Here is a 24,102-nt window from a genome sequence, read left to right as displayed (position 1 = left end):
CTACGTTTACTCTCAAGTCTCAAGCATTTTTATTTTGTCAGACGATTAGTATATTACTATTATATTACTATTATTATTACTATTACTATATTACTATTATCAAGTAATTATTGATGATGGGGTAGCGAACGATTGTAAACGTTTTACCTCTTTTTATAACACAATTGCGAACGAATATTGCTTGTCAAAGAATTTTTTTTAGCCGAAAAACGAACGATTGCGAACATTTTTTTAGACTACGTTGCCAAGTTTATATTTTTCTAAATATGTAAACATTCCTGAATTTTAATTTATCTGAGGATTTAATTAATTTTTTTTTTTTTATTTTTTTAGTAAAATCTATCGATATTTATAATATCGTTATATTAAAATTACGCTACAAACTAAAAAAAAATATTCAAAATATGTGTTTAATTAAAAAATATTTCTCGGTACAAATATTAATAAAATAACATAATAATGTATAATTTATAAAATACTGTATAGAACTGAAAAAAAAAATTAAAAGAATTACAAAATAATAATTTTGAATAACACTGCACATTTATACGAATTAAGCTGGTTTTTCATCGAATTAATATAAGTTTAGGAAAAATATTATAGTTCAATTTGTTAGTATTTATTACACATCATATATATCTTATCGCCCGGCATAATAGTTGAAAACCATTGTTGTTAATCTTATAAGATTTGATTATTTGAAAATAAAACAAGATTCTGACAAATAATATTCATTCATTAAATTTCGGTGCATGCGATAACGCAAAAAAAAGTGCGCCAAAGCGATCCAAAACGTTGTAGTGATGGTGCGGCGTGCACGTTCTAATTTTATTGTGGTATCACCGATGGCGTGGTGAACCTTTGCCTAATGCAATGGCTTAGCCCTAGAAACCTATCAAGTGGCTGGGTATCCATAGGTTCGTATACTTATGAACATATTTTATTTAAATAATTAATTTAATTCCCTAATTGCATGCACTGAAAAATAATTTAATATGCATAGTTAGTAGATAGGTTAGATATTTGAAAGGAATTAAGGAAAATCCTGTGGGTAGTACAATTGAGTAGGTAGTTATATACTTCTGTATTATTTAGTAAGGGGAGAGGGATGGAGATGTACGTGATGACTTCCCGCAGCAGAGGAACAAAATCGTTACGATTAATTTTATGTTATTATTGTGTATTTTCGTTTACCTCATTGTCGATGCCATTTTTTTTTTTTTAAAGTCTCGATGTAGAAATCAAGATAATAATTGTTGATAGTAGTATTCTCTTAAAACACGAACAATTTCGAATGATCTAAAATTCGTTTGGTTCACAATTAAAGTACAGATTATATGAATACAGATGGTGCACTTCGGCGATTTCTCAAAGAGTAAACAAATCGTGGACACTTATGGAGCGTGATCAATGTCACCACATTCAAGAAATATATGATTATACCAAACATTTTACCATAATAATGAGCCATATTATTTACTTAGAAAAATTACCTAGAATTATGGCTGGCATTTCGCGGAACCACAACAAAAGTCAGTTGTGCTCGTTCAGAAATAATAAATTATTATAAAGAAATTTATTTTTTTACTTGTGGACATGCTCCTTAAAAGTGTCTGTATTCATATAATCTGTGGTTAAAGTCAGTTTCTTTATCAATATTGTTAATGGCCAATGTGGTAAAAAAAAAAAACACATCTTGAAATTAAATTTATAAACTGAATAAAAACGAAAAAAATGTTACACTTTTGGACTGGCAGTATCCGAACGGCGGTATTTAGCTGTTCCTAAATATTTTTTATCTTCTTTAGATCAATAAGCGCCGCATTCATTTCAATTCATGTTACCATTTTTAGAAAACAATTAAGATCAAACGGAATAATTTATTACCATTCAGAAATGTATTTCATTAGAATATCGTATAACTAAAATATGTGGTCAAATGTCTGTTCTATTTGCAACATTGTTAGTATACAAATACGAGGTATCCTTTTACAAAATTTGTTTGTATTTTTTTTAAATAATCCAATAATTTATAGGAAAAAAGGCGATTTATTTAAAGGTTTTCGTTTACTATAACCAAGGACGTAATGGATGGACGTTATAGCTAAAGATATCAAAAATATAGAAGAAGAGTCATCTTCTGACGAATAGAGAGACGAGACGATAGAGAGAAATTGAGAGGTTTTGTGATGGCAGCGATGGCACTCAATAGGCCGATAAGCTGAGGAAGAAGAAAAAGGTTAAATAAGAATGATGATTATGCAGTTATTTGAGTTGGTTTTGGTAATATTATCTTTTGTAATTGAATGTTTTATTTAACCAAAATGTCTTGACTATTCAATAAAGGAATACTCGTAAACTGGAAAAAGTGTTCTACTCCGATTTAAGATTTTGTTGAACGTCGTGTATTCGTAATCGTTAGACAATATTAATCATGTACTCAGTTACCAGTGTTCCTTTAGTAGTCTAATCCAACGCACGTAACATCTTTAATATATGATATCCATAAATTGTATACATCAGTCAGTGTCTGTGTCCCGTTCGTTCCCTTTCATTTTCTCTTCTCTATATATCTTTCTCTCCCCTGAGATTCCATCGGAAAACAAGAAAATACGTCAAAACCATTTGGATTCAAAATTATCATTTGTACACAATTGACTCATTACGACGCACCGACTCCGAACAACTTTCGGACGGTTTCGCAGTGATGATGAACAAAATACGAATGCATTTGTATTTCTTTTTGGACGTGATTACCGGATCTCGACTATTATGTAAAGATCGGGTTCCATGATACGCAGTGGCACAACTTGCGGATAAGTTGGCAAAGTAAAACTTTAGGGTCCCTGATTTATCGGGTACTCTCTAATAATGCAAGTGGCTGCTCGGCGGACAAATAATAAAGATTGATTTTTTCCTATATTTTATTATATCTACATATATTTATTATATTTATATTTATATATTTAATTATTTTTTGACTGAAGTTCAGTTGACTGTGCATTAGTTAACAACTAGGTTCTTAATTTTTAAGCTACGAAATAAATTAAGCGAAGTCTGCTGTTTAGTTTGACGTTATAATATCCTGGAATGATATTTATTTATTTTTATTTTTGCAATTTTTTATGATATCTTTTATAGTCAATTGATAATAGTTGTTTTAGTTTTAAATAATACTATATTCATAAAATTTCATTGTAACGTGACAATCACCGGTCCCGCTGTCACACTTCTATGAAATCGAATGTGATTCTCGTTCTTTATGATTTCCACCCACATATATGGATACATTTTTAATACTACACTCATCGCTTCGCTTGAAGTGTACAATTTATAAATTTTATTATCTTGAATGTGTAGAATGTTAATGTGTCCTTAAAATATAATTGGTTTTTTAATATTATTTCCAATTTGTTACAGCTGAAGTCCGTGGGAGAGCTATGTTGTATACCTATTTTTTTTAATTTTTTTTTTTTTTAGTGGCGGCATTATATTATTATTGTAAGTTTTATAAAGTACAAGACTAAAATTTAAATCAGAGATTAAAAATTGTCTATCGTCGACTTGCGAAAAATCAGCTAGACAGTAAATCAAATTTTGGTTATAATTAGTGAACGATTTCGATAATTTTTAATTAATGTGTAATTTTCGTTCGCGGTTGGTACGTCGAACGGCTATCTTTGTATACGACACCCATGACAGGTCAAACAAAATATATGATGGACTGAATCGCAGCAGTAACTGCACTTTCGTGGCGAATCAATATTTAGTAAGTTTGGTACTTTATACGCGTTGTGCTTTGCGACCGGTTTTATTATTCATAAACGTTACATTTAATTACATACTCGACATTGACTATCCAAACGGTCATTGGAAGTGCTAGTGCCGTCGCGAAACAATTAAATTTCCATGAAGTCACGTATTGTTATCTCACGGAGTACAGAAAAACGTAAATGAAATAAATTGTCCGATTACATTTCTTCAAGTCTTCGAATGCTGTTGGACGACGTGACACTTTAAAAATTACCTGGGCTGTTAAACTATAATTTAAAAAGTCAATATATTGACTGTGAAGCGTAAAACCGTTTTGAATCGCATTCGCGTCGACAATATCCGAAGATAAAATTGTCATGATTCTTACGACGATGTGATATATTATTATCGATTACGTGTGTTTAATGTTCTCGTATTTAACGTGTGGATATTGCGTTTTTTTTCATTAAACACCTCCGTGTGCTCATAGATTTATGATGTAATAAAATATAAATGTTTACTGCCTAAATCACACATTGTAATATACATGGTAATATTATGCTTCCTAAAACCGTAGAGTTGTTGGGTTCAACAATTAATAACCGCCCATATTGCTGTGAATACATACAAATACTATAAAATTAAATATACGCTTAAATACAACAACCTATTAAATATTTAAGTGTACATCGAACTATTATATTATAATTAAAGTAATAATCGTTTAATCACGGAGATTTAAATTTAAATTTATTCAATTCTCGACAGTCAGAATCCGCTTGCAACGATCATCAAGGGACCTGAAGAATCTGATCATTATATTCGAATTTCGATGTATCAGAATTAAAAAAAAAAGTATTTAGGTACTTAAAAAATTTGGTGTTTTTGGAAAATTGATTTATCAAACAAATATATAATCATACACACCAGATTATATATTTACGAATAAAAATGTACGTATTTCCGATGCATTTGTCAATTATATACTCATAGTATATGATTGAAATATAAATATCTACTTAAAATAAAAACTTGATACAACATTGAATATGTATTTGATTTTTCATGTTGAATATGAAATATGTTATAAGAGTTTATGAACATTCAAAAACAAATATTTAAAAATTAATGAGAATTTAAAAGTATATAAATATAGTACCGGACAAAATCCAATTTAATGTTATGGGTGAATAAAAAAACGAATTTAAATTTAAAAATAACATAATAATATCGGGATTGTCGGTTAACTGATATCGTAATATCCATTACAACTTGAGGGAAGAACCGACCAGTGAAGGCACTTCAGCATGAAATTACAAATCACTCATGATACTAGTGATTTTATTTTTCTAGATGTCGTAGTTTTGATGTCGTGTGAGGGGGGGGGGGTGAAATGTAAATAAGTGAAGTCATGATTTGACAAATGTATTATTCATTCTTGGGATATCTGAACCAAAAATGTTTCTGATAATAGAAAAATATTTAATTTTTATAAAATTTTATTTTATGCATAGTAATATCTATGAAATATAAGATAAAGTTTTGAACCCGCGTATAACTACAAAAAATATATAGGACAGTATTCAAATGTAACCTTCCATCGCTAAATACTTTTATGCAATCTCTCGTTTGAAATTAAATATTCGCAATATTTGTGTGTGTACTTGTATAACAACTGCGGATTCTTGTAACTTCTTAAGTGCAAAACGATTTATCCTAACCGAGCGGCCCGAAGTAAAATATAATAATATGTTCAAATTTGCAATCTTTGTAATTTTCTCTTAAAACTTTGTTTTTTTCGACTTCGTAGCCGTAGTACTTAAATGACTGTCTGAGAAATCACAAATCAAAGTTTTCTCGGCTCCAGAAAAATTGAGCACTGAACAATTTTTATTTTTCCGAACATTCAAAATGCCGCATTTTCTCATAAAAATTTGTATTTGATAGACTTTAATAATGCTAAATACTTGCCTCATTTTAAACTAACTATTTATATGCACAACCGATCATTTTTCGACCGGGAAATGTTTTTCGTTTAAAACCACTGCTGACAGTGCCATTTCGATCGGAAGTGCAAAATATTATTCAGCAATGCAGTCCGAAAAATCGTTAAATACCAGCAGTTATTACATATTACATTGTTTTTCAGCTGTAGCGGATGAACGTGTAGTAGGTTTTTTATGAATAATATTCGAATTTGTCAATCTTTATATCCTTGAGATGATTTATCGGCATATCAATTGACTGTTCAATGATCATTCCATAAGGTAACCTGGATTTTTGAATAAACGAAACCGGATTAAATTGACTACATTCGAATGATTCTTATAGTTTTCATTGTTTTATTTTATCTATATTTACTTGTTAAATTGAATCCTTGTATATATCGTCATATGTCATAAATTACAGTTTTACTGTTTTATTTTCATACAGTTAACCTGCTATATTTTTTTCCAATATTTACGTATTATAAATTATTTTGTTTACACACTTATTCATAATTCTGACATAATATATTATATAGATTACAACAAGTACTACAAGTACTATTAAAATGCAAAATTAATTCAAAACTATATAAATTACTGTGGTAAAATAAACGTTTATTTCTAACGTGACTTGATTCAGATGACATTCGTTATGAATAATTTATTCAAAATCTATCTGTGTTAAAAATACATATTTAGCCAAATTTTATCCTAAAATGTCATCGTATATTTTTTACAAAAAAATCTATCCTTTCATTGGTAATTTATCTTCAGTGAGAAAGAGATAAATTGGGAGTTGAAGTTAGATGATAAGAAACATAGGGAGACATAAAGTATATTAAAAGTACCTAATAGTATTTGTCATGAGTAATATCCTTTTATAGTAGAACTTCTCTATTTTTTTTAATGGTATAACTTTTATTTACAGTCATGTATATCTGTAATTTTTATTTTTATTTTTACAGTTGATTCTACTTTAAAAAGAAAAAATAATAATTATATTTATGAAAATTTCTTTAAATTGTTGCTTGATTATGACTTTTAGAGTATTCAATTCAGACGATTCTTCTTAAATGTATTAAAAATAAAATATAAAACATTGGGACATTCAACTGATTGTATAAATATTATCTTAATGGTTTTTTCCTCTCGGTTTTATGCAAATAAATTCACTGTTAGTTAATGAATTGACCACAGCAAGTCTGTTATTTAATTATACTTTTAAATTGATTTGCTTTTAATTAAGAACCGTAGTACAGTAAGATTATAGTTAATGTAAATAATCAAAACATAAATATACAGTCTTCCATGCCAAAAAACACACAATTTACTCTTCGCAGTCTGTTGAGGCACACATCGCTGAGCAATCCTTTAATTAAAACTCAGCGATGACGAGACCTCTTTGCTTCCTCTAAAAATCATCCTCTGTTCCACGGCATCTAATGTTAATTTCAGGCAGTGGTGGCTCTAAGGGGAGGGGACGATAGATGGATTGCCCTCTCTTGGAATTTGGTTTTTTTTGATTTAGTAAATCAGTGGCCCAACAACACCTATCTGCAAATTATATACAATTATTATAAGATAAATTGTATAAGTCAATACATTTATATCTATAATCTGTATGTATATTTTATATTATACACACACACACACACACACACATATATATATATGCTATGGGGTGGGAGAAGGTTAGCTTTATTTTAGCCCCCCCCCCTTGAACATCATGTATAAGCGTCACTGATTTCGGAGGGGTGACCAAAGGGGTATCATAGCCTCCAAAGAAAAATGTATATCAATCTGAAAAATTTAATTAATTATTCCTTTGGAATACCCCCTTAAAAATTTACTATACCATCCCTCCTGACAGAAGTAGAAGGTCTGAAATAAACACAGGGAGGGTCATCGGATGCCGAGATCTATTGTTGATATCCCGTACTAACGAGAGTCTGTGAAATAAGAAGCATACGATCCATAGCCGGAACAGTGAACAGGATGTAAAAGTGCAATTAATCTTTATTCAACGATGATCAACAGGAACGATCGTTGTGATAGTGTACAAAGTTTGTGTATTTTCATAACCGATTGACAGTTGACTCGTGACGGGTATGTATTACTACGATTACCTTACCTGCAGACCATTGTACATTTTATTTCGGTAAGTGATCATATAATATTCATACACATAATATCAATCCTATATATGATAAATAAATTATAACAAAATGTAGCAATCACTCGTATCTCAGTATCTGAGTAGCAATTTGTAACTGCTACTTTGGAATCATTGTAAAAAAATCATTGCTTCTGTTAACTATTTCATATCATCCTTAAATTTTATTGTGGGTGCGTTTACTGTTGACATCGGGTGTAAATATTACAATAATATTATAACAAGTGGTCGATCACCTGATAAATATAGAACATTTTAAAATTGTGTTAAAAAAAGAAAACTTCAAATTTCTAAAGAAAATCAACATGAACATCAAAAAAAAAAAAACTCTTTGGAAAAACCCCCTTGGAGTAAGTCTAAATACGCCCCTGGTAAGATGTTGGTAACAACTTGGCGCATTACGCATTATAATTAAAAACTAGCAAACGACAGATATGTTCTTATGGAATCATTAAAGTTTGTCAAAACACGAAAACTTAGGACACTAGTTTGGATTTTTATAATGTTATTGTTATTTTTGTAACTCTACGACCATGATTTTCAAGTCTGTGACATCAACTGCGCGTGTAAAAATATAGGTTAAAATTTCAAAAACTTGAGGAAAAAATAAATCCTCTAAAACATTCGGTACAATCGAGTGTTTGGTAATATTTTGTACAGTTATTTAGTTCCGGTTCAATTTCAGGATATTTGTTCATATTAAAAATATAGGCTGTTCAGAAACCGGTTTTATTTGGTCACCGTGAGCTTCTTTTTTTGTTCATAACATATACGATTTCCTCAGAAAGTGCAACGAAATAGATAAATTAATGTTTTATGAACATTATAATCGACTGTCGAACGCTAAACTCGCCGTCAGTTATCAATCGTCGTTGAGTTTTAATAACGTTTCTTAGTGTTTGTGCGTATTATCGTGTGAAATATTGAATAATAATAATATTAAAGTTAATCAATAAAATTATCAATCGTTTATAAATGGTATTGCGAACACGTTCGTTTTTTTTTGAAGTAATTATATTCATTTAAAATATCTTGTATTTTTAATAATTATTATATTATAATATATGTAATTACAAAAATCGTTATGAATCAATAAAAGCTTACGAGAAATATATTACAATATATACTAAAAGTATTCATATATCCAAGCATGCAGACATCATTACAAAAACATCTTTATTAGAATGATTTAAAATACAAAGGTCATTAAATATCTCTATTGATATAAGAAAAAGTTAAAGGTATTATATATTGGGAATAACTTTAAATTACTTAATCTAATGTAACAGTTTCACATTTCACTTTTATATAAATTATTCAATTTTATTATTTTTACATAAACCATTTACACAAACAACGAACAAGTATTTTATTTCTTTATAACTTTTTTTTTTTTAATTGAACTTAAATTTTTCCATTATACGATAAAAAAATTTTCTACATTCTTTATAAAAATTGTTGTTCAATTTTTTTTTAAAAAATTATTTTTATGTTTTATAGTAATGATCCAAATATCTGTAATTTATTATCTACTGTCGAAACAATTGGGTTAATTTTCAGTTCAATGAGCGTACATTTGTCCAGGATTTCGGATCTCACCTTAAACACAAGTAATAAGTAATATCTGTTTTCTATAGTAATTTATACCAGCTTTAATTTGATAACTGATTTATAATAAAACATACAATGTATGACTTGGAAATAAACAAAAAGTTCTGTTTGCATATCGATGATACGTAGAGGAAAAATGTGTTAAGTACAAATGGACGGTGCCAAAAAAAAAAAAAATCGGAAACAATTCTATTTTAATAATTTTTATTTTTTATTTCATATTCTTACAGGTTATTATAGTACACGTCAAATTTTAAATTAAAAAAAAAAAAACGAATTACGATTTATTTTTTTATAAAATCTATGAGAAAAAAGGGAATATAAACCATTGTGTAAATATAAATAACTCAACTTACAACTATTAAGATTTACTTAGAATTAAGAACACATTTACTCATCATTACTTATCACATAATATAATATTATAATAGTAAAATAATATTTTATTGAATAGAAGAGTGTAGGTCGAAAAAAAATTTCATAAAAAATTAACTTAAATTAGTTATTTGTAATATGAATCAAATAAAATAAAATATTACAAGTAATGATTTATGTTCAAAAATGAATAATTCCAAATAAATATAGCTCAAACCGAACAAGTCACTTATTGGACTTATTATAAGTAGTAAAATACACCAAGTTTCAAAAAAATCCTCGTTTTAAGAACTTATTGAAGAACATATATAAAAAATATTAATAAATTGTTTTAATTTTTGAATATTATCAACGATTTTTTTGAATTTATTTAAAATAGTATTGTATAATTATTCCTTTTTTCCGGAAAAAGGTTCGTTTAAGCCTTTTTCTTCAGATGGTTGATATTAACATTTTGAAAACTTAAGCTGATTCTAGGAAAAAATACTTTTATTAAGTTTCAACAGTTACAACTCGTTTTTTAATTGTAATTATATTTTATAATCATTTAGAACTAAAACAAAATAAAATGTTTAGTATCCCAAATGTTTAAATCTGAGAGTGCACTTAACAATATAACACAATAATACATTGAAAACCTTTACGGGTACAATATTATATTATTTACAATTGATTCTGTTGAAACGTAGTTGGTGCACCCTCAACAAATTACTATAAAAATCAATCAATTTCTCAGATTCGAAAAACGAATGTAGCTAGTAGTAACTACACTTAAAAAGATGCATTTATGTTTGTCAAAATATCTAGTTTTATTTATTTCTTTTTATTTCTAGTTGGTATAACTTTTTAGCGAATAAAATAGTGACTGTGATGTGACTATTTCACCAAATGCAAATTATATTATAAATAATTCTGTTATTTGTCAAATCATGCATTAAACTCATTTTCGTCGGAATTGTACGTAACACGTTTTTGCTTTAAGTCGTCGATACGGAGTCCCTGTCGTCACTGTAACCGACCTACATATGCCCTTATTCACAAGCAATTCTTCATGAATTCGAGACAATCGAAAACCGAAACCCCGTTCGGCACATTGTTGGACAGCCTAAACAGTTTCGGCGGTATTTGTATGTGCGACTCTATTACGTACCATGCATACACCATTGTCGGACTGTTTCGATCAGCTGTTGAGAATCAATTTCTAAAACGAGATATCCATCGCATATTTGCGTATTGTCAACACTCCAACACGGAGACGGTTGCGACCCGCGGGTGACTCGACACGTTTTTCTTTCGATTTTGGTATTTTCCCCTCCAGCTAATTCAAACAATGTCGAACAATCGGATAATGTGCGCGCAAACCGACGTTAAGCGTTTTCATACGAACACGACGAGCTTGGAGTGTTCATTGTTTTTTTCCATTTTCTGGACGATCACAAAAAGAAATAATAATACAGCACAGTCATTCGCCAATATGGACTTAATTACTTATTTCTTCAATGGCAGCGCGTCCTTGAATCTCATCGGTCGTATAGTGGTCTTCTTCGGTTCTATACGTATAGTATGTATTAATGCACGTATACACTTGTACGATGATATACAGAGCGCGCACAAATCTGTTTGGAAGACTTTCGATGACGGAATGTAACTGAAAGTCATCGTGCAAATGTAAGCGTTATTCACAAACCCGGTGTTCGAAACTCGATGGCACTAATATTTAAACGGACATTTGTATGATTAATAACGTCCAAACCGAGAAGTGGCTGCGATACGGTCATCGCGGTTGAGGAGATGACATCGTGAAAAAAAAATATAAAATATAATAAATTCATTTCCTCGGTCATTTCTATTGTCATACCGTTTTGTACTAATTTGTTATGCGATATTCGTGCGGTAACAAGTGTAATTACCGTTGTGCCAGGCTAATTTTGTGTAAAATATAAGACCCGGTCGCGCGTGTTGCACGAGCGCAGTGTCGCGCGGACGGATCGACGGAAATCACATTGATAGTAATACTGTTCTCGGCGTAAAATCCGCATTAGTAACGAACGACTACCGTCCGAATCAATTGTAAATCATTGTTGATCTCTACTGTTTAGGTTTGGCGACCGCACAAATGGTCAACTCGGAAAAATGTCTGCGAATCGTCGTCTCTCTGGCGATCACGTTTTGTGCCACGTGCGATCACGCTCGATGCTTGGAAGCCGTAAGTAAACCATCTGTATCGCATTCATTAGCGTAACGTTACATTTCAATGCATTATCGCGTACGGATAAACGTCTGTCGAAAACATTTTTTTTTTTTTTTAAATATAATCGTTCGTTTGTTGCGAAAATTATGCTTCTTCCGTTGTTGACGGTTTATTCTGTACAGTGTTGATTATTATCCGCACGGACATTGTAGATTTCCCGCACCGTGCAGTTTGTTGAAACCGTGGAACGAGCACCGGATATAAAAACAAGTATCACTCCGTTACAGGGAGTCGTATCTTGTAGAATAATTAACTTTAACTCTTGATTTCCGTAACGATAACGACGGAAAATCTCATAACATTACGGTTTAAAAAGACGACTCTTGGTGGTGGAACATATCGGTACGAGTTCGCAAGACACGATCAAACTACGAACCGTAAAAGACTCGAATTTATTGATAAGCGTTGGTCAACTATTTAGATTTTTCTAGTGACGCGTCACTCGGGTTCCCGAGTAATTTTAAAAACTTACGTTTTATTGTTTTTTTTTTTTTTTGTGATTTTGAGTGAAACAAAACATTTATTGAGTGTGCACGTACTTCATTTCTACTATTGAACTTTATAGCGAATGGTAGTAGTTGCAATAGGACTTCATCAAAAATTAGATGTTTACATCAAAATTTCGGATTAGAAATCAAATGCATTCGGCAATACAGGTGTTCCGAAAAATATTGTTTTCCGATTTTCGCAGTACTGTTTTTTTTGATACGAAAAAGAAATCAGAAATATTTATTAGCAGTTCAGTCTACGAATTTTGGAAAAATAAAAATTTCAATTTCATAGATTCATAGATTCATTCTAAACTAGTCCTAAACCATTTTATATTGATAAGAGTTCAGAAGATTTGCACTCTGTTACTGTTTGGAAAGAACGTCTTTCGCGAATGTGAACGGCGTCTATATTTTTAATAAATTTGAACGATTTTTGGGGCGTTAAATGTATTTACTATTTTAAAAATATTTGTGTAAATAATTATAAACATAAAGTGAAATATATCTAAAATATTTTGTAAATTTTTCATTATACAGAATGCATGTTGGTGATTCATAAACATAAAATAATAAAACTTAAAAGAATCGCTAAATAAACGCGTTCATTTTTTTATAAAACTTGAACGTTAACGTCTCCACTTAAAAAAATTGAATATGAATGAATTCCTTTTTTTACGCGCTGAACGTGAACGTAAACTAATTCAATTTTTAAGTGAACTTTCCGGGCACTGATTACACTTATCTTTGTCTAAAATTATTTATCGAACACGAAAACTTTTTCAGATTTTTGTAAAATATAAACGACTTACCGAACAATAAAAATTTGACAATCAGAACCAGTATTATATCTTTTTTTTATTATTTTATTCTGTACAAATATTCTTTAATTGTTATTAAATGTAATATGACTTGGTATATTTAACGATTTTATGGATAACTCGGATAATTTAGTTAAATATTTTTTATGAATACAAAATACTAAAAAATGGATCGCAATTATTGTTATTAAAATGAATTACATTTAATTGAAGATGGTCAAAGAAAAATTAAAACGAAATAAAAATACACATTATGTTTAATACAATTCTAAAAAAAAATAATAATACTTGTATATATAATAACGATTAATGATGCGGATTCTTGGAAGTTGCTTATTTTCGAGTATACAAGACCGTACTACTGCACAAAGTTGTATCTGAGGGTGGGAAGGGTCCACGGGGTCCAGGCCTGCCAATGTTTTTTCAATATTTTACAAATAATTTGTGCTTGGATCACAATATGCGTTTTTTCGGTTACCTGCAAGTAGTCCTACATAGTCCCGATCAACCGTAATCGGTAATTTAGAAAAAAAAATTAATAATCTTCTGATAATTTTTTTAAATTTATCAAACTCCTCAGACTCGGAAAAAAAAATCTATGTACGGCCTCGCGCTATTGCAGTACATCGTGACAACATCGCACGTTTTGTAATGCAAAATTAGCGTTGTAATGTAAAGTTAAACTCACTTTTGACGGCCGTATTATGTAGTATTATGTCTAAACAACTATTTTCATGTTAATATTTTCTGGTTTTGGCTCTCGATAACATTGTATTCATTCATGTAACTCACCAACACCTTCGTGGAGGCCACCCCTGTTATATAGATTCTTTTCTCTCTTTTTTTTCTAATTCTTGATAAGTTTACTGCATACAAATTGCAACCTCTTCGTCAGATGGCATTTTGGTACCTAGGTAGTCTGTTAGTCTAACTTAAGGTTTGTCTTCTTTTGCCTCGACTCGACTAACTGATACGCGCGTGTTTTTAGTTATCTAGACAAAAATTGACCAACGATGACTAACACAGTCTTGCTCTTTTGGTGTGTGATCAGCCTTACAGCTGTTCGGACAAATATGATCAGATGAACGAACGTGACCTGCGCTTTTCCTTGCACCGCGGTAGGAAACTCGCTGAACCCGTACCGGTATAACACTATGACCCGGTGTCAGAACGTGTTTTAAGTAATTTTCACTAGGTGGCACTTCGATAAAATCGTCTACCATCGTAGTGCATAGGCGTGGTGTTCTTCTGCAGAGGAACATACGGGGAAAATCGACTACTGTCATTACGGTCGTGGTGAGAACGTGTTGGCACGATCACCCACCACTGAGTAGCATTCAATTATCACTGGGGGGGGGGGGGGGGCACTAGCACAGTTGTACGTTAAAATATGTTCTGCCCGGTGCGCACACGGTATTGATCCGAACCGCGTTGTGTTGTTACAATTTATCGAGCCCAATGTTTACGACTATAGTCGATGTCGGAATGCTGTTATAATTATTGTTGACGTTATTTTGTTTTAAGATGGAACAAATCAAAGGGCTCGGGTATCCGCTGAAAACGTATCAAATATGGACCGTCGACAAGTATCGGCTGGGCCTGGAACGTATACCGTATGGCAAACACGGCTACGGCGTGATCGGCGCACCGGTACTGCTGTTGCACGGCCTGTACTTGTCATCGGCCATATTCGCCATCAACAATTCGTCACTGAGTAAGTAATACCGCACTTTCGACTTGATCACACTCGGACCGTCGATCGGGAACGATTTACATTCGACAACGATAATCGCCTCGGTGTGAACGAGACCTGGTTATTGTTACGGATACGTCCGCCAATGATTCTTATGTTTTCCAAATGTCTATCTGATTGCCTACACGAACGTTATGGATTACAATACACTTAACCTTCGTGCTCCGTCGTGTACATTAGGGCGCTACTTGTTTTACGTTAAAAACACGTTCTAATATCGATTGCGCCACCCCTCCGTTGGCTTCTAAATAAAAAAAATTAAATTATAAAAATGTTGACCCCAACGTGAATGATCTAACTCAATTCTGAACAATCGCTGTAACAAGGAGAAATTTTGTATTATTATAACGTAAATTAACTTTTAATTCAACTGAAAGAGAAAAGTTACTTAGAATGAATCATACGTATATATACTCAACACAAATTTTACAGTTAAAACCTGAAATTCGTCAAAACTAGTTTTGACTAGTTAAAACTAGAATTAACTAGAACTTTAATATTGATATAAATTTTAAAATACAATTTTATAACAACAGTCAATCAGAAATAAGTTTTTATTATTAGTTTTGACAAGGCAAACTATCGTGGCATAATTTATGAAAATAAATTAAAATAACTTCGACCAGCTGACGATCAAATATCCATTATCATACAATAGAACAGTTTATGTAACTCTAAATGCCACAATAGTTTGCATTGTCAAACAAATAATAAAAATTATACTTATTTCCGATTTACTTTTGTTATAAAATTGTATTTGAAAACTAGTAACGATATTGCAGTCCTGGTTAATTCTATAATTCAACTAGTTAAAACTAGTTTTGATGTATTTCGGTTTTTAACTGTGACACCAACATTGAAATCCTGGTTCATTAGTCAATATCAGTTTTGATGAAATTGATTTGTGAAAACTAGTATTGACTAGTTAAAACTAGTTTTGACGAATTTCGGGTTTTAACTGTAACAAATATTTATATATATATATATAGTATATATTTACTTCCCTTGAAAGTGTTATTATTCTCGATGAATTTTGCATAAGATACATTTTTTCGTCTGAAATTAGCTCTTCCGAATAAATATTTGCGTTACGATTTAAAAATCACATGTATTTTAAACGTAAAACTTTTCCTCGTTACAACCAATATGATGAGTTAGAAAGTTCACATTGGAGTTAATATTTATATATTTTTATTTAGTGACTATTAAAGGGGCGGCACGATTGATAATCGAACATCGGAAAAACAAGAAGTACCTAGTTGTATATATGGTAGTAAAATGGTGCAAATGGGCTGGAGGGTTTCGATTAATGTTTTCGAGACCACCCCAGTATTTTTCATTCAACGAATACACGATTACACGCTTCATTCATTACACTTGTTACACCGTCAGTTCGATACGAATTTTCTACTAAACCTATATGAAGGGTATCCCACGGAGACACACCGATCGAAGGTAAATGCCATTCGCAATGAGTACAGCTTCGTGCAACACCCTATGTATAGTCGCGGCGTTTAAGTACTTATTATTTTGTTATTTTATTTAAATACAAATTATAAAAGCTATATCATATTGAATTTATATTTCTAACCGTTTCGAAAGCAAAACGCTGCAATCTTGTGTATCTTATTATTTTCTGCGGAAGACATTGTAACAATAAACTGTTCTTGGATTTAGGTTTCGTTTTATCGGATGCCGGTTTTGACGTATGGCTCTTTAACGCCAGAGGTGCGGGTTTGTCTAGAAAACTCAGCATTTACAAAACACCAAGATCAAGGCCAAAAATGAATAGAATTTCATGGGATTTCAGGTATCGTCTGACGTTTTGCAAAATAAATATATATAAATAGACAAATAATTGGAATGCTAATAATTAGCATTCAACTATTAACTAAATAACTAGCATTATAATAATTATTATTATATTTAGATATTCAGTTATAAGTATTGAATACTGACCTACTAATACGATTTTATATTAGGTTTTTCCAAGGTCTTAAATTTACACTAGGAATAACCAGATTACATCTACACGTCGTAAATTAGTATGCAATTAAAAATTATGAATACTTTACTAGAGGCAAGCGGACATTGATCTATTGCCAACAAATGATTTGCAATTTTTTAACATTAAAGTGCCTTTATTTAAAAAAAAAACATTATTGCCCGACTAAATATTATTAGGTGTTTGGGTAAACAGATAATTAGGGAGGGAGGGGGTTTACAAATTATCGTGTGTATTAGGTTTTAGGTTTGCACCGATAAAATCTTCTACTTTGAAATGAATACTGTAGAAATTACCTAAAATACAATCAAATTTAGATGATCCTAATACGATAATAAATCCAATAAATATTATTTTTAATTAAAAAAAATTTAATGAATATGACGTCTAACAAATAACGGTACAATATTGATGTAGTTTTTAAAATGTTTATAATGTGATGTGTTATAGTTCATTAATTTATCGAAGATATGGATATTTTTTTTTTTAGTTTTCATGAAATGGGCGTGTACGATATGACTGCTGCTGTAGATTTTATCCTAAAAACGACGGGATACTCAAAACTGGACGTTGTGGGCTATTCCTTAGGAACAACCATAGCCCTAGCATGCCTGACTGATAAACCAGAATATAATTCTAAGATCAACAAGCTTGTTCTCATGGCTCCGACGTCGAGACTGAAATCAGCCGGACCGCCAATCAATATTTTCAAACAGTTTTCAAAAATAGTGACTGTAATAACTGTATTTCTCTAAATATTTATCTTACTCGTGGTGGTGGCATCGGTGGTGGTTATCTTATCCTACCATATTCACGCATTTTAATCTTGAGTAACGATTTTAAATTTCATAAAAATATGAACAATAATTTAGTTTATTCATTTTAGGTTTTACTAGGTGGATTTGATTTTTTTCCGTACACGGAGGACCCAGACACTACGTATCGATTGATCAGACGATTGTGTTCAAACAAAAGCGTATTTAGATATTGTAAAACATTCATTGATTTGGCACATGGGATCGATTTACCGATTACCAAAGTATGCAACATAATAACAAAACAGTAATAAAGCATAAAAAATTTCAATATGTTTACTTCATTTCAATAAAAATTCAATTTTAATTTTCTTTAACAATAGTTTACGTAATCAAAACGAATATGCAATGTTAATTCATAATATTTAAGGACATATTATACTAAAAATATTATATTTTCAAGATAAAATCTTAAGTTATTACAAATTTCTCATCTTATAATTAGAAATTAATTATTAATTATTATTTATTTTTTTATTAACTAATGAAGTGACATCAAAAAATGTACTAGTAGACTATTGGGTAAAATAAATTAAACTTAAGTCCATGATAGTAAATATTTTTAAATTATTGCTTTTTAAGACATTAAAATTCGTAAACTTTACGTATAGTTTACTTTATAATTTTTAGCAGATATAAATTCGATGCTTTTAATTTATAAAACATTATTATTTTTCAGTTTTGTATTTTAATATATGAACTGTAGAAACTATTTGGTTGTTTTAGGACACAGTTTTAGAAATAGCTTCTGAATTTCCTCAACCTATGTCTTCTAAGTTATTGAAGCATATGCTGCAATTGTTAACATCTGGTAAGTAAAATTAATAGCAATAAGAATAGTTCTAAAATAATTCATAACTTATATTATGTTTTAGAACATTCATAATGTGATAAAAAATAGTAAAATTATTTATCATAGTTTGTTGATATTCGGAATATTATAAATATGTAAGAAGATAATAATCAATGATCAAAAGTGAAATAAAAATAAATTATCTATAATAGTAAATTTAATAAAAAATATTGTACGAAAAAAGTATTATTTGTACGTCTTGTATTGACTCCGGTTCCGATTGCATTGCAAAAATCAGAAAATGTAATTCGAGTTTAGACGTTTGTTTTGCATAGTAGTGCACTAATATTTAATTTCACGTACGTCTTTAAACACATATTGTCGTTGAATTCTACTTTTATACACCATAGACGTAAACATAAACGATAAATAAATAATTGAAAATAATTAACGGCCGTTTTACAAATAGAAATGTTCAGAAACAAAACAAAAAACCAAAATATTTAAACGAAAATTAGAACATCAAATGTAATGTTTAACGACAAAACAATCGCTCCGTATTCTAATTATACACATTCGTAATTAATAAATTGCGCCCGGCACATTCCGGTCGCGTTGCGCACTACGAGATTTACGACGGATATATAAAAGACCGATATTTGGTAAACACGCACGTGTTTGCACTCCGTCCCGGTGTGATTCAACAGCGATGTTTTCTCGCGACCTTGTAAACTAGACATGTCTGTCTTCGGCTGTACGAACGGTTTTACGGAAAAGTAACCGCAATGTTACCTTCTTGTCACCGGACGGAAAACTTTTACAAAAGACAAGTTTAGAAAAAATAAATAAAAAACACTTTATTCAGTCGAACATCGATCACCGTCCCGCGATACACGATCGAATACGCGATCGTACTCGAAACGAACACATGTTTCGGGTGTCAGATCTTTGCAGATCACTTGCGGTTTAAACCAAAAGATTCCAAGTGTCCGACATTAAATTATTATTGTTTATCGTTCATGAGTGTTCACCGTTTTTATTAATTTTCGTTTTATTCCTAATATGGAAATACAATGTCCATCGTCTCGTATACGCATATTCTTGTCACGACTGCGATCACATCGTTCCGACCTACAAGAAAAACGTATCGTCTAAAGTTTAGACTCTAAAGCAGGGGTTGTCCACTGGCGGATGACAATACTCTGGACCCAGTAAACTTTTATTTTCATACTCCTAATATTGTAATTTTTATTATAAATTAATTGTAATAACCAAATAATTATTTTTATTTTTAAACTGCTATTTTTAAAATATAAAGATTTGAAAAAGATTTTTTTCACTGGAGCTCATTGATTTATTAATTAAATCTTTCGAATTCCGATGTAAATTACTTGCCGACCCATGCTCTAAAGGGTGTTTCGTCGACGGTGGCGTCTAATCGCGAATCGAAGACGTAAAAAACAGTATAATAGTTTATCTTTTACACCTGCTCATCGTTAAACAACGACGACCGTGCAGATTTGCTGCCGTTCAAGTAGAAATAACAAATTTCTATTGAATGTATTTTTTTTTTACTTTTTTAATGTTTAAATTGATACATGTATAATTATGTATATATTTTTTTAATATACCGACAATTTGCACAGTAATTTATGATTTTAATTCGATCGTTTATTTTCCTTGTTGCAGGAAGATTTTGTCATTACGACTACGGGCCTTCTGGAAATTTAAAACGTTACCATACGATAACGACACCCGATTACGATCTATCCAAGGTCACGGCGCCTACGTACATTGTACACTCCAAGAACGATACTCTAGTTTCTCCTAAGGTACGTATTTGTAATTATATTTTCCAATCCATCGCGTTATACTACTGTATTGTTATATATTAAATTTCGATAAATCTAACGGTGTTTGAATAAAATAATTGTTTGTGAAAAAAATTAACTTGATCGAACAACCACCACCACTACAGCGATTATTCCCCGTCGTTCAGAAGTAAAAAAGTACCATTGGTTTTTGATGTTTAGAATTTATGGAAAATATTCTCTTCGATTACCAAGCCAACATACCAAACCTACTTGGTAGTTTTGAAAATATATTCAAATCATTGTTGTGAGGTCCATTTTTATTTATAAATTAATTTCCTCTCTTTGTTAAAAATGTGAGTGTACATTTTCTCTTTTTTTTTTCGTATGTCTTGTATATTTATTAATTTTCTACGGAACAGAAATCTCAAAGTCTTACATTCATAAGTAAATTTTGTGCTACATGAAAATTCACTAATATGTCACTAATTACAATAGTTTTTACTGGTATTATGTTATCCGTGAACTCGAACCACTCACGGTCAATTAGTATTAATATTCAAGGTGACCATAAACAATACAGACCTGTTTGAATACAGCTGTATTATAAAATCTATATCAAACGTACTCTTCCCCCGTCATATTAATTACGACCAATCAGTTGATGATTCTCCTAATCTCCCGTAAACACCTCCACTCATCGAGACGTACAAACACAAATCTAATCACACACGCGAACCGGGTAACCATAATAAATATTAATTCGTTATCCTATTTATAAGGATATCTTCTTCCGGGTTACGATTCGTCATTCGCACATGTTAAATGTTGGTTTTATTAAAAAAAAAAAAATCATTCTTCAAATAATTAACTGCTATTTCAGAAAATAATCATATTAACATGAAACGTACGTGCATTTTAATCGTGTGAATTTTTATGATAAACTATGTCCAGCTTGTTAAATTAACGAACAATAAAATAGTCCGCAGTCATCTGTTATCATGCTGGAGCGATTGTTTAATGTCTCGTATAATGCACTTAAAGTGTCTACGGTTTATGTTCTAGGACGTTAAATGGCTCATTACTCAGTTACCAAATGTAAAGGATGTGAACTACATTGATAAAATACCGTTTGGCCACCTCAGCTTTTCTTTGGGCACGAACATGAAGGAAGTTGTGAACTCGTACATAGCAAACAAATTGTTAGATAACGATTTATAGATTGTAATACTATTTTATAATCAAATGTGAATAAAGCGAAGTATTGATATTCTCGACTAATTTCAAATCCCCGTGTTATATGTATTATAATTTTTGTATTTATTAAAATAGAAAATGTGCAATCTGCTACATCTGTACTACAAGCAAATAGTAGAGAATATTTACATAATAATCCGTATGAGGAGGAAGGCTGTCTACTGACAGAAACCTCATGGGGTTATAAGTAACATTAGCGATTTAATAAATCTCTGCACCAGCATTTTTTTAACCGACGGGAGGGACTTTCTGTCAAGTTCGCTCCGCCTAAAATGGCTGTAAGAGGGTTTGTATGAGCGGTTAGTTTGGTGTAAAATTTTCTCAAATGGTTGGATTGTAACGTTGTTAATGGTTTCTATGTTCAGATAATTGTGGAGCAAGTTGTTGGAAACATACCAAGGTGCAGGAGTTAGAAAACAGATAATGAAAGATTGTTAACGCTTGAATTGTTTTTATTTGGAATGCTTTGGCGCAGCACCATATCTGTAATCCATAAGCCCAAACGGGCACTAACAATGATTTATAAATAATTCGTTCTATTGCTGAAGGAAAGATTCGATTTAAGAATAAGACACGGAAGAGGTGTAGTGTTGTTATTGAGTTTTCTCCTTGTTGGTCCCAAATGTGGGTCCCAGATGAGACATTTATCTAAAACATGGCCCTAATAATTAATTTAAGTTTTTATTGAAATTTTCACGCCCTCAAAATGAAGAATAGGTGAGGTTTATCTTCTATAAGGCGAGAGGAACATGGAAGGATTTTTCGACCTTCATTTTGATTTTCCAATTGGATCTTTCTACTTTTATAGAATACGATTGAAGATTGCATTTAAAGTTGGAAAAAAATGTATTACCTCATCCCACAACAAATGTGTGATTTGATAGCCAACTAGTAAATGTCGGATTTTATAGTATGTATTAGAGAAGTGTAGTTAAAACGCAACAGTGTTTTTTTCGGCGCGCTTAGGAAAATGCATATTTTCATCGTGACAGACCATAACTCAACGTCATCGAAATGAATCAAATAAACGACGTTATATTTCCGACACGGTAGTTATCGCGTAACGATGGATTCCAGTAGATTACTCCAGTTGGATTATCTGGTAAAATAAATCGGACGGGAGAGCCGCTCTTAAATCTTCGGTCCGTCGACGATTACGGATTTAGCACGACGAACAACAACAGGAATAGCACGCAATAATGGAGGTTGAAGGATATTCAGTAAACCGATAAACTCGACGCGTATAAATATTATTGTGTCGTATTGTTGTCAGTGGCGATGATACTTATGCGACAAAGAAACATTGCCTACCCAGTTTTTGTTTGCGTGCGGTGTAGTAAGCGCTCTGGCATTTTACGTTTAAATATTCATTATCCTATAATTAATGACACTATTGATCATAGAAGTATATGTGTATGTACAGAATATATGAAATTGACATTTAAAATATTTCACATACTCTGTGATAAATGTGCACAATAAGCCGTACGCAGGAGTTTGTGTTTCAATCACGGTGCACCATGAACCACTGAACAAGTATGATAAGTCCGTTGAGACGCGTAGGTAGTACGTCTCACACAGTGACGCAACCAGATTTGGTTTTCGGGGGGGAGGGGGGGGGTGTGAATTTGAAAAAAATAAGCATTTTCTATAGATGTTTAGTGGGGACAAGGAAGTCAGATAAAGTTAGGTTTATGAGTAAAACATTCAAATTACAAAGTAAACTGTTTAAATTCTATTTCACATTGTGATACCACAAAAAAAATTGTATCATATAATCGACTATCGAGAAATCGTAGTAGCAAGGTTATTGATGTATTAAAATTGAACGGAACGTTACAAGACGTTTCATATTGTCATCAATTATAATACGAATAATGTATGTATTTAATGTCAATCAGCCGTTTCGCGTCTTCAAGATAAACTATTTTTATTCCTACGTAGAATTTGTAAAAACCTCAAAAACATTTCGGGAGGGAAGGGTTACAAACTCCAAACCTCACCAATAGTTGCTCCACTGGTCACATATACGTACGCACACGTGCGGTGTGATGGGTTACGAAAGGAGAGGTTCCGCCGCGCGCAAGCAACTAAAGAGCCATGGTCTCACGAACGAGAATGATATACCAGTAGATCGGTGATCGCCGTGATCGATATTTTCCCATAAGCCCGGGATTTCTTTATCACGTTGTCTATGACGATTGTACC

General features: G+C 31.4%; 1 protein-coding gene across 6 annotated transcripts; it reads left to right on the top strand.

Annotated features, from left to right (window-relative positions):
* The first annotated feature begins 7,849 nt into the window (after positions 1 to 7,849).
* Positions 7,850 to 21,925, top strand: LOC112679374 (gastric triacylglycerol lipase-like). Of its 6 annotated transcripts, none has more exons than XM_025549152.1 (10): positions 8,748 to 8,922; positions 9,415 to 9,524; positions 12,000 to 12,106; positions 14,985 to 15,174; positions 16,891 to 17,023; positions 17,709 to 17,952; positions 18,105 to 18,257; positions 18,760 to 18,844; positions 20,516 to 20,658; positions 21,703 to 21,925. In XM_025549152.1, exons 2-10 carry the CDS (start codon positions 9,479 to 9,481, stop codon positions 21,856 to 21,858), a joined length of 1,257 nt encoding a protein of 418 aa, XP_025404937.1. In that variant the 5' UTR covers positions 8,748 to 8,922; positions 9,415 to 9,478; the 3' UTR covers positions 21,859 to 21,925. The 6 variants fall into 6 exon arrangements, with proteins under 6 accessions (XP_025404941.1, XP_025404937.1, XP_025404939.1 ...); XM_025549153.1 differs by lacking the exon at positions 8,748 to 8,922 and adding an exon at positions 9,017 to 9,116; XM_025549151.1 differs by lacking the exon at positions 8,748 to 8,922 and adding an exon at positions 9,023 to 9,155.
* The last annotated feature ends 2,177 nt before the right edge of the window (positions 21,926 to 24,102 follow it).

Source organism: Sipha flava, unplaced genomic scaffold (genome assembly GCF_003268045.1).
Source record: "Sipha flava isolate LNK unplaced genomic scaffold, YSA_version1 134_pilon_pilon, whole genome shotgun sequence".
NCBI lineage: Eukaryota > Metazoa > Arthropoda > Insecta > Hemiptera > Aphididae > Sipha > Sipha flava.
This window is presented reverse-complemented; position numbering and strand designations above follow the sequence as displayed.

Excerpts from the sequence above, each read along its gene's own strand:
- LOC112679374 (XM_025549152.1), top strand. The coding sequence starts at position 9,479 with ATGAGCGTACATTTGTCCAGGATTTCGGATCTCACCTTAAACACAA. Across the intron at positions 15,175-16,890 it reads CATCAACAATTCGTCACTGA|GTTTCGTTTTATCGGATGCC; the intron begins GTAAGTAATACC and ends TCTTGGATTTAG. Across the intron at positions 17,953-18,104 it reads AGTTTTCAAAAATAGTGACT|GTTTTACTAGGTGGATTTGA; the intron begins GTAATAACTGTA and ends TATTCATTTTAG.